The 12,359-nt window shown below is 36.0% G+C and overlaps 1 protein-coding gene across 6 annotated transcripts in view; it reads right to left on the reverse strand.

The window, feature by feature from the left end:
- TRIM24 (tripartite motif containing 24) overlaps positions 1-12,359 on the reverse strand; it is a 95,533-nt gene that overhangs the window by 22,096 nt on the left and 61,078 nt on the right. For 3 of the 6 annotated variants that reach the window (XM_059396332.1, XM_059396333.1, XM_059396331.1), the window contains exons 7-9: positions 11,368-11,514; positions 3,929-4,046; positions 1,264-1,430 (exon numbers count right to left, since the gene is read on the reverse strand). In XM_059396332.1, coding sequence (XP_059252315.1) covers positions 1,264-1,430; positions 3,929-4,046; positions 11,368-11,514 — 432 coding nt within the window. Of the gene's footprint in view, positions 1-1,161; positions 1,431-3,928; positions 4,047-11,367; positions 11,515-12,359 lie in introns of all 6 variants that reach the window. The other 3 variants (XM_059396329.1, XM_059396330.1, XM_059396328.1) reach the window with 1 other exon arrangement.

Consider the following 12,359-nt stretch of genomic DNA (forward strand, 5'->3'; position numbering starts at 1 on the left):
CAAATTACTAGAAAGCCATAAGCCTGAAATAAATTGCTTTAGGTCTTCACAGAAGCAACTTAACAAAATCAGGATCTATACATGTCCATAACTTCATTCAGGGTAAGTAAGAGCCCTATGAAGACAAATTCCCTGTTTTGTAAAATTGCTACAAAAAGTATTATTATGCCATTCTTAATTACTTTTTCATAAAGAACCACATTATACATTCCTCTTAGCATTGGAAAAATACTAGTTAAAAGGTTCTTTCCTAGTTAACTGGCATGTTTCCTTTTTACCAAATAATATAGATATTACATCTGTTTCTTGTTTTCTTTGGTTGTGAAAAAATTTCTCGTCTAAGTCTTGTTCTCAAGTAAAGGAATTCTTAACCTAGTTCTGCACACTTTTGATTCTTATTAAGCCTTGTTCTATTTCATTCCTTTGTGCCAATCCATTTAAAGTATACTACTTCAAATCCTTCTTACAAATAGAAGAGTACAAATAAATAAATGTAACTGTAAAATAACATTTGTATGAATTAATCAGACTTTACATTCTTGAGTAAACTATTAAGCATATCCAGATCTCACTTGAGCGGGACGATAAAACTCTTTAACAGAGCATATAAACTTATCTTCAAAAATAGATTAAAAGTAAATGGAATACTTTGTAGCTAGCAAAAATAAGAATGTTCATGGAATACCTGCTCAGAGTCTGAAGAAGGGAGATTTCTAGTGAACCACTCCCCAGCCTTTTTCTCTTTCGTTTTACCCTAATTTCTAAGACGCACTGCAGTTTTCCTAAACACTGCATCCCCGCAAAGACCAGATAACTGAAGTAGAAATCATTCTGAAGCACTAATATGGGAATGATGAGTTACAGATACACAACTGTATCGTCAGCCATAGGCAGGAGTTGGTTAGGAATGCAAACATTTATCCTCGGTTATAACTGAAGAGAACAAAGAGTAGATGAAAATAGTTGTACCGGCTAAATAAACCATTAATTCCTTTTTGAGAAAGACCAAAAACTAGGAGTAAAATCAGGGATACTTTGATAAATTTTTATAAATTCATATATTTATATCATAGATGATAGATGTCTTGGTTATTTTAAAAGATGCTGAATACAATTGTACTATAATTATCTAAGTTAGGACAGGCCTGCTTCCAAATTTACCTGATGAGAGATGGAAGGTTGCTGGATGGGCCCCTGCATTCTAGGGTTTGGTAAACCCACAGGTGCTGGCCTCCGTTGCACCTGTTGCCTCTGAGCCATTACCTGTTGCTGCATATGCTGGAGTCGTAATTGAGCTAGGCTGATCTGTGTTGGAAACTTGGATAACTGGTTTGAAGATAAACCACCTGGTGGCTGTGAATTCTGTTCCACAACAGGATTCTGCTTAGGCATTTGTGGCTGACTCTCTTTATCTTCAATTACTAAAGAACCTAATCAAAGAGAAAAAGTTAAGTTATAAAGTTTTTCTGATAGTGAAATAAGGCTATTTTTGCTGAGCTTCAAATTGCCCAGAAATTTTTTGGCCTCAGAAACACTTCAGACTCTTAAAAATAGAAGGCCCCAAAGAGCTTTTGTTTATATAAGTTCTAATCAAATTTTACCATATTAGAACCCATTAAAAGCACTTTTTACCTATCAATTCATTTAAAAATAACAAACTCATAATATTTTTATGAAAATAATTTTTTAAAAAAATCAGTGGAGTGTCATTGTCTTATTATTTTAAAAGTCTCCTCTACATGTTTCGCCTAAAAGTTGAACTCTTCTGTTTTTGCATTATCTGTCATTATACTTTGGATTGAAATATCTGAAGAAATATCTGAAATATCTGAAGAAAAATATCTGGCCACAGACTGGCATGTAGTTGGAAAAGGGAGTCCTTGTGGTCTCCTAAAACAGCCTCATACTGTATCTTGAGAACTGCTGTTGTTTATCAAAACAAAACAAGCAAACCTCACACTGGTTCTAAAATTCCCACAATATATTTCTGATTCTCTAGTATGAGCAATTCGTAACCTTTCAAGTTCCTTATATCTTCACAGTGCACACTACATCAGTCCTCTGAGAGACAATACTCTGGCTTACAGTTACACTTTTAGAATTCAAAGGTGCCTCTAACTGGATCTGATTAAAGCACAAGGCCAAAGCTTGAGTTCTTCAAAAGTACAGAATCAAATGTTTCTGATTTACTAAGCAAAAAAATCCTAAAAAAATGTGGTTATCATTCATTAAATACTCATTGTATGCAGGCAATATGATAGTAAGTCTATGCATATCCTTGTTTAAGTCCTTTCTTTGGACAAGGGATCTAAGGGTTCAGAGAGATTCAACAACTTACCCAAACTCACTAAGACATTTACTGAACATTCACCTAGATCAATTTTTCCCTTGTACTCTTCTATTTCTCAGAAGCCATGGATAAACAAGTTTAGGAAAGCTTGTCTCCTTGTTAGAGTATTTAAGACACAAACTTCATTGTAAATGACAATTTATACAACTGTAAATGATAGCTCTGAGAAGTCTTATAGTAAACGATACTGTTTAATTTTTTTACAGGATTTGCACAAACTTCACAAATAGGGATGCTGTTTTATTTTGTTTTTGCTGATACAGATTCATGTAAAATTATATCCACTTATGCGTGTATAGTTACACACATACTCTTAATTTTACCTACGTCTACATCATGTGGTTTATAGTGTAAGCAATATGCTTGTAAGTACACATATTTCTGTATGTGACTATTTATGTGGATAGGTTCTCTGTAGAGCTAAAGGTACGGTGGTTTGGTGGGGTAGGATAACAGATAGTTACTTATAAACACACTTTGTATTAAGATGCTTCTTTTTAGTAATAGAGGTGAGATCGTGTGTGATTCCAGTTGCCTGTCACCCACCAATAATAAATACACTGCTGCATGCACTTTGAAACTAAGCCCCAGGGGTCATCTTATCACCATCCTTTTTGTTCTTCTGTTGTATGGATGATATCTGTGTAAGCTTACTGCTTTCTTTCTTGGTATATTATGACAGCACTGTCTCTCTTTCTAGCCACTTCTTCCTTTCCTACCCAGAATCTAGCCTAGGAAATGAAAGGGTAACTATCTTTGATGTCTTCGAAACATAGTCAATGAGACCAAAAACTGTCATCAAAGGGAATACATTGGTGGTTGAATGAAGAATGTATAGGGAATTCTTAAATTTCTACTTCTATAGGTTCCCTGTGAGAAATTAAGAAGCAAAGAAGTGAAGACTTTTTCTACTAGCAAATAATATAGGGAAATGAAAGTAATTACTTTCTGCTGACCTGCCTGCGAAGGTATGTGAACTGACCAAAAATGATAGTTTCCCTTTGTGATTATTCGGTGGGCTCTAATACTTAAAACTGGGGCACTTTTCTGTGTGCATGTTACACTCTAATTAGGAAGTTTAAAAATATATAGTTATTACATAAAAGACAGAATTTAAAAATGAGAAGTCTTCCCTAGCAAGATCAAGCAAATGAACCTTTAGGCACGTCCTAACTGGGTATTAAGAGTAAGTAAGCCAATAGGAGACATACTATTTCATCAGAAAACATTCCAAATGTAAAAAAATCCTGTACTGATGGCAGTCACGAGTCAAAAGTTTTACTAACTACAGTACAAACAAGATTGTATGGAAAAAAGAACTTCTAAATCCCGAAGTCTACTCTGTGGGTCAATATAAAGGATGTTCATATCATCCATTTAGTTACATGTGTATTTGTATTCATGCATGTGTCACGCAGACACATAACATTAATAAAAAACTAGCAAAATTCCAGGTCTTCAAAACAGGGTAATAAAAACTCTTTGGGGGTAGAAGGGAATACATTTTCAGTAACATATCATAATCATTAAGAATTCCAGAAACAAATGGCATGTTGAAAAATGGACAGAAGGGCATACCTAGATTGATAATATTTTGAGCCCAGAAACTAGGATCACAGTGAAACTGGATGGTATTGTTGGTCACTGGGGAAGCATCACACCTCGCTCGAAGAAGGTGCCGTAACCGGTATGTAATCTAAAAGAAAGGAGAGACGACTAAACATTGGCATCTTTAATCAGGCAAATAATTCATTAAGTTCCCAGTAAATACACAAAAATGATCTCTGGTATGTATGCTAACACAAAATAAGTAATCCTCTCTAAGTTATCAATGTGGAAAGCAGGTTTTTATTTTTAAACATGTTAAAAGTTTTGAGATATAATTCGATTAGCTATACTACTGAATACAAAACTGAAAAGTATCTTAAAGTGACAGGTTAAAGTCAGTTTTTTGAATTAATAAAACCTCAGAGAAGCACCAATTAAGTATTTGTAAAATAAATCCTAACACATTTTGCTCTTTTATTTTACTTACTCATTTAAAGAAGGATTTAACATTTATATTACGGGGCTAATGAGTTATGGTAAGTACAAATTAATCTCAGCTAGGGATTGTTCTCCTTGCTTCTATGTTTGGGATATCACGTCATCACACCATATCCCCCACCTCCTTCCACATTGTAGTTCTCAGTGAGTAGTCGGTCATTTTCCCTCAGTCCTTGAAGAATTTAGTTCCTGGCTCATGATCACCATCTCTAACATTACTCTTGTCATTACTTCTTAGTGATTTTAATATCCAACCAGCTGATCCTTCTTTCCAGCTGCCTCTAGTCCCAGGTACCAAGAATGGTATAAACCTTAAGGGTCCTATCAGTGTTTGCTCTTAAAATTTTCCCCTGTCCTTTGAGCTCACCTCACCATTAACCTTTTCCAACTGAAAGCCCAGGGTCAATCACCAAAATCACCTTGGATATACCCTTGTATCTCTTTCTCTCACATGCTCTAGCACATGTACTTCTTTCCCTCTCAACTTTTCCCCAAACAAAACAAAACAACCCTGGTTTTATATCCAACGTTTGCCCAGATATAAATGGACTAATAAACATTACAATTTACTTCAGGTAGGCCCCTAAATTTGACTGGCTATCCTGACATTTTTCTGGTACCTTACTTCCCTACCCTCCTAAATAACTACTCAAATTTTCTTCTCAAATCTCTAGCACCTCCTTCCTTTTTCCATTCTCAATCTCAGCTGATGATTTTGCTTATTTTACTGAGAAAGCAAGGAACAATTAGGGACCTTTTACAAATTCTCACTACTTGTCAGTATAAAGTGTTCCCTCTTATCACAATGGATTAAATGGCCTTTTTTTTTTTTTTTTTTAAAGAGTTTTTTTGAGAGAGACAGAGAATAAGCAAGAGAGCATATACCCGGAGCCAGAGGGAGGAATGGGGTGGTGGGTGTAGAGAATATCAAGCAAACTCCCCCTGGAGCCTGGAGAGTGATGTGGGGTTTGATTCTAGGACCCTGAGATCATGACCTGAAATGAGCTGAAATGAAGAGTCATAAGCTTAAAAGACTGAGCCACCCAGGTGCTCCTAAATGGCCATACTTCTAAAGCCAGTCCTTCCACTTGTGCAACAGAACCCAACCCTTCTTGTCTACTCACAGACACTGCTCAGCAATTTTCTTCCCTCTCCTCTAGGCTTTCATTTTACTGGATCACTCTTATCAACTTATAAATGTGTTTTAACTTTTCCCAGCTGAAAACAAAACTCTTGGCTCCTTTGCTCCTCTGACACCCACTGCTCCATTTTCCTGCTCTTCTTTTTATAGAAAACTCTTTAAAAAACTCATCTATTTTTACTGCTCCCTGTTCCCCTCTTCCCATTCTTTTGTGAAACCATTTCTTTCACTTGGCTTTCAGCATACTATACTCTCATGGTTTTGCCTTTATTTTACAGACTGCTATTTTTCAGAGCCACTGAAAATAGGTTTCAGTTCCAATGCACCATCCCAGTCTCCAGTGTTTGTTCTTCCAGTCTTGCAACTGCCCTCTACTCTCCTATACCCACATAGTTTTAGTGATCTCATATAGTCTCATAGTTTAAATTACTCTTTAATTTGTAGCTCAAGTCTGGATCTCTCTTTTGAATTTGCATGTCCAGCTGCTAAGTCAACATCTCCACCTGCTTGTCTGACAGGCACCTCAAATTTAGTATGTCTAAAAGAGAATTTCTGATCTTTCTCTTCAAGTCTACTTGTCTTATAATCTTCTCCATCTCCACTATTGGCAGCACTACTTCTCCACCACTTTGTCAGTCCTTGGTTCCTCTTTTTCTCAAGCCTTACATTCAATCTGCCAGCAAATCCTACTGCTTCTATCCTTAAAAGACATGGATAACCCTACCTATCAACTCTATTAATTCTCCTCCTACTACCTTAGAAAACCACCTTATTGTAGTAAGATTCTAACTGGTCTCCTTTATTTCTTCTTTGCTCTCAATAGCAGTGATTGTTAAAATATAAATCATATTCTGTTCTTTTTCTCAAGTCCCTCTCAAATGGGTCCCCATCTTACTCAGATTAAAAACCAAAGTCCTCATAATGAACTATAATGCTTGTGCTACTTGACTTCGCATTACTTCTCTTACTCATACCACTTTCTGCTCCTTCACCCTTCTGGCCCCCCCGGGCTTCTTTGTATCCGTACCACAAAAACTTCCACCTCTATCTTTGCACTTGTTGTGTTCTCTGCCAAAATTTCTCTCCCTTGAGTACTTACTTCCAACAGGGCTTGCTTCCTCACGTCCTTCCATATCTGCTCAAATATCACCCTTTTTAGATAGTTTTATGTATCTAAAACTACAATCCCTACCCCAAACTTCCCAGACTCATTTCCTTAATTTACTTTTCTCTAGAGTACTTAACACCATGTAACAGTATACATATTTTACTTATTTCTGTACGCTCTCCACTAAAACCCAACTCCTTGGGTTGGGCAAACTCCGTTTTCCCTGTGCTTAGAATGCTGCCTAATATATAGCAGGTATTCAATAACTAAGTGTTGGGTAAATAAATTTGCTTCAGTTGCTAAATTATTTCCAACAGCTATCATAAGTTCTGAGTCAAAAACCTTGAACTTATTTTGGGACTATGCGGAACACATGGCACAGTGTGTAACAAACAGCACTCAACACAGTGTTCTTCTCCCTAAGTTTTTCTCCCTCTAATTTTTACATCCTGTAACAGTTCTCACTGAAAGAATGCTAACCAAAGTAATTATTCCTAGAATTTTCCCTCATTAATACACTCATGTTTAATCATTTCCCAAATTTGATCATTTTGAAATAATTTTAAAATTGTAGAAAACGGAAAAGAACTCTTTACCCAGATTTCCCAACTGTTAATGTATTAGCAGATTTGTTCCAGTGCCTGCCCAACTGCTTCTGCACACATACACTATTACTTATCTTTTTCTGAACCTCTTGACAGCAAGTTGAAGACATGAGGTTCTGTCTACCCCAAGCACTCCACTGAGCATATCTTAAAACAGTGATCCTCTAACATAAGTGGCAAGTTCCAAATTCCAAAAGCAGGTTTGTCACAACACTACATTCCAATCCAAAGATCTCATTCAAATGGCAACTCTCGCAACAGTGTCACTTCCCAGAATGCCATCAAGGAACACAGGTTGGGTTTAGTTGCCACATCTCTCCAGTTCCTTCATCTTTCCCTGTCATTTTGTCCTTGATAGCTTTGAAGAGTTTGGGGCTTATATTCTGCAAGATGACAACACAGGTCTGAGTGTAGTTCCTCCTGATCAGACTTAGTAAAGCTTTTTTGTCAGGAATCCCACACAAAGATAATGTGCATTTCTTAGCGCATCAGATCAAGAAACTCAGGATGTCAATTTGTCTCATAACTGCTGATACAAATCCTCATCACCTGGCAATTCTGTCGCCCAGTTTCTCCACCTTAAATTCACTGGATTTCCCCCTTTGTAACTGGTTAGTATTTTGCAAAGAGGTATTCTAGGGTTACACTGAAATCCTTTTCCATCAATTCTCTATTCACTAGGTTAGTGTACTCTGATGACTCTTTAATTACCTCTACGATAGTAACCGAAATGTGCTGCTTATCTACTATTCTTTTTACATTTATTGATTTACATTGTGAAATAAACTTTTCCCTTCTTTATCATTGCTGTAGAAAAAATGATTAAAATCAGAAATGTGAGCACTTCCTTAAAAGAAAATCAGCTGTTAAATAAAGGGTACTATGACGTAAATCCCCGGGATATACCTTTCCCCCCTTCAGGTACTATGCTGTAAAATCCTTTCTTTTGCTATTGAAAAGCTAAAAGACACAATTTAATTACAACTCAGATAGTATCTATTTGCTAATTAAGTTGTGCAAAGGTCTAAAAATATTATCAAACTTGGGCAAACTCTATTCATTAAATAATGATGTACTTTGCTGTCAAGATGTAAGAGCTCTTCTGTCAAATTATTTTACTACCCATCTAAAATGTAAACCTTGTCAAAACTCCTGATACATGTTTTAGATCATTTTGAAAGGTCATAAAGCCTGGTTAGTGTAGAAGATAATGGTTTATTAAATATACTTTTTTTTTTTTTTTTTAGATTTTATTTATTTTTTTTCTGAGCCAGAGAAAGAGAGTACACAAGCAGGGAGATCAGCCAGCGGAGGGAGAGGGCGAAGCAAGCTCCCTACTGAGCAAGGACCTGGAGATCAAGACCTTAGCCAAAGGAAGACACTTAACTGACTGAGCCAACCAGGTGCCCCAGTGGTTCCTGAAGTATACTTGTTAATCCTTTCAGATGTATCTGAACTTAAATATACTCAGGTTTCACACTGAAAACTTAAAAAAACAAAAGATGAAAAAAGTTTTTTAAGATATAAAGATATGAAAACAGCTTTCAAGATAGTAATACTGTATACTGTCTCCTTTCTATTGAAGTTAAACTTAAAGAAGAGATTTAATATTTGAATTTCCAATCCTGTAAAAATTAACACGCAGCTTTGTTTATACTTTGAATTTCTGACAAAAGATGTTTTATCTGCCATTTTTTCACCATCAATCTTTGTTTCATTCCTATACATCAAGCAGTGAGTAACACAAAATTCCTACCTTTAAGAAGTATAAAGTCTAATGACAGTCATAAAAACATGCAAATACAATAGTAGATAAAAGTCAGTAATAATATGATGAACATATGCACAAAGGATTTACAAGCACAGAGAACAGAAATTCAATCCAGTTTTGGTCATGAAAGGCTGCCAAAAGGAAAGGAAGATAAACCTAAACTGAAGCTGGCAGTCTTTAAAAAAGATGAACATTAGTTACTCAGGAAAGAAGAGGCATTCTAAGAAAGGGTACCAGTACCCAGGCAAGAAGCATCATATACTGGGAGCTCCAAGGAATAGAAGCAAGGTGCTGCCAATGACACCTTCAGGAAAACATAAAGAGGGTCTTCAAAGAGTAATTAGATGGGAGCAGAGGAAAAAGAAGAGATTGTAAAATTTCTTTTGTAACTTAATAGTTTCCTAATTGCTATTATTATAGAAATATTTATTGCTAGTAAAATGGATGATAGTGCTTTACTCTCCTGGTCTTTCTTCTGTCAATATTTCTTGCCCTCCTTCTAAATTACATAATAATAAATTCAGTGTTAACATGCTGACAGATGAACCCTGAGGAAATACTGTGAAAATGTTTCAATATATTTAAAACTGGACTTCTGAAAAGATTCCACTGTTGCATTGGGTTTTGTTTATTAGCCATAATTCCTATAGCAAAAAGATGAACTGAGAATTACAAGTCAAGTTTGAAATTTCAGACCTGCAAGAGATTTCTTATTTTTTTAAGCACATAAAAGCCATCACTTAAAGGATAACCTGAGTAAACATGGCTACAGGAAACAAGCCTAAGAATGATGAAAACCAGTGTAGAATGTAGCAATTTTCAAAGCTTTCGAGGTTGGAAACCCTTGTGAGTGTTTACAGATAATCATGAGCCTTAGCTCTGTAGGCATTACAGGCAAATTATTTTATTAACCACACTGGCTACTGGTAATGCCTTGAGGCCCACTTGGGTTGCACAGGCTTTTAAAAACTAGGAAAAAAATGATTTAGTCAATTAGGTATTGGTTCCTTATAACTGATTCCTTATAATTTGCTGAGCCCATTTTCTCCTATATATAAAATGAAACAATCTCCTTCTCTCCTATGTCAAGAAATCATTAACATAACTAAATAATTGAGCTTCTATTTTTATTGTTTTCTATTATAATTGTAAACAAAATCATAGAATAAAATTAGAGAAATTTTTAAACAGAAGAGATTGAATATCTGTATGAATGTCTTAAACATATATAGTAACAATATTCAATAATCCTAATTTTTCATCGTAATTGAAAAAAGAATTCTCTCATTTTCTACTTTTCTTTTTCTGTTACACTTTCAGAAAAATATTCCGGAAAACAGAGAAGATAGATGTCTATATAGAAGCTGTTTTTCATTATATCAATAAAGCACTTTAAAAAAGAAAAGACTCAAGAAAGATTCTATCATTGACTATTATGAAAGAAAAAATTCTAAGAGTGAATACAATGCATGACTCGGAATAGTTTCAGAAATAGTTACTAATCAGTTTTTTATTTGTTTTTTAAAAATATTTTATTTATTTGACAGACAGAGATTACAAGTAGGCAGAGAGGCAGGCAGAGAAAGTGGGAAAAGCAGGCTATCTGTTGAGCAGAGAACCCTATGCGGGGCTCAATCCCAGGACCTTGAGATCATGACCTGAGCAGAAGCTTAGCCCATTGAGCCACCCAGGCGCCCCTAAAATACTACTGTTTTCCCTGTCAAATAAGCAAAGATTTCCCAATTACAACAAATTTAGGGTGGATGGTGGGGGGAGGGCGCAGGGAATGGGCTAAATGGGTGATGCAGATTAAGGAGGGCCCTTGTCCTGATGAGCACTGGGTGTTACATGTAACTGATGAATCACTAAACTCTACTCCTGAAACCAATATTACACAATATGTTAATTAACTAGAATTTAAATAAAAACTTCAAACAAACACACACACCCCACCACCAAAATGATGCAAAAGTTTAAATGAAATATTACATGAAAAATGCTTGGAATTAGTGTCTGACACACTATAGGTGATCAAGAAACATTTACTATTATCATTGGTTTTGGTATTAAGTGTAATAGCCACTGAGAGAAAACCTGGAAAAGAGTAAGACAGGAATGACTATGGTAGATTAAAACTGAAGTCACACCTAAACCATGGCAGTTAATATATTTTTTAAAACCAAAATATTTTGATTAAAATTAGAAATAGGTAAAAAATATAGAACTAGATAAAGGGCAATGAAGTACAAATAGACTAACGAACATTTCTGAATGTTAAATATTCTAATACCGCCACTGTTTCTCTGTTTTGATGGTATGCGAAATGCATTATTCAGTCTATCTTACCAGTCGCTTGCTATAAAGTAACGCTGTACTGCTGCCACTGGAAACTGCCCATTTAGAGAAATGCATGACATGCTCCAACTGTTTAGAAAGCCCAGCCACTTCCTGTTGTTGTTGCATAAGTTTCATGCGATGGTCCTTGGCAAGGCTCTGAAAAGAAGAAAATTTCAACATTTGTCTTGCATATAACATATTTTAATTGTCATTTTTAGATTTCCAAATTACCAAATACCACCTCTGAGAACTCAAATGATAGAAACTTAAAATATGCTTAGTGGTTTTCTCCCTCGGTATGAAGGATTGCTCTCATTGCCCCAAAAACCTGTGCCCCAAACACTGTGGAGCTTCTGCTGCTGCCACCATCACCACTGCTATCACTGCCCCCGCACCCCCACTCCAGACCCTTGGTCTAGTAGTTGGACATATTCTGCAAATTTAGGTCTCTGTTCATGTAACTTCTAATATCCAAAAAGGGACAAAAGTCATGGATTAACTACGATATAGTAAACGCCTATTAAATTCAATACTCACAAATAAAATAGATGTATCATCCAGCAATCTAATAAAATTACCAGATCACACGATTTGTGCAATCACAGGGTTTCGCCTTTTCAGGCATTCTAGTCTTGACTGCAACCACTTTCTGGCCACTCTTGCCATATGGTAGACAACATTTATACTTTGTATGTAGTTAGAAAGGGGTATGTTTTTTGTCTATTGAGAATTACCTTGGGAGCCAATTGATAAAATGACTAGAAGTTCCAAAGCATTCTCAGAAAAACTACATAAAAGCAGAATAAAGAATATCTCTAAGCGAAGCACACAAGCAAGAACACAGATTAATCAAAAGTAGAGAGCCCTGGGGGTGCTTGGGCAGCTCAGTCGGTTAAGCGTCTAGCTGGTATCAGCACAGATCATGATCTCAGGGTCCTGGGATAGAACCCTGCATCCAACTCTGTGTTTAGCGGGGAGTCTGCCTGGGACTTTCTCTCTCC

The sequence above is a fragment of the Mustela nigripes genome, chromosome 4, assembly GCF_022355385.1.
Source record: "Mustela nigripes isolate SB6536 chromosome 4, MUSNIG.SB6536, whole genome shotgun sequence".
Taxonomy (NCBI): Eukaryota; Metazoa; Chordata; class Mammalia; order Carnivora; family Mustelidae; genus Mustela; species Mustela nigripes.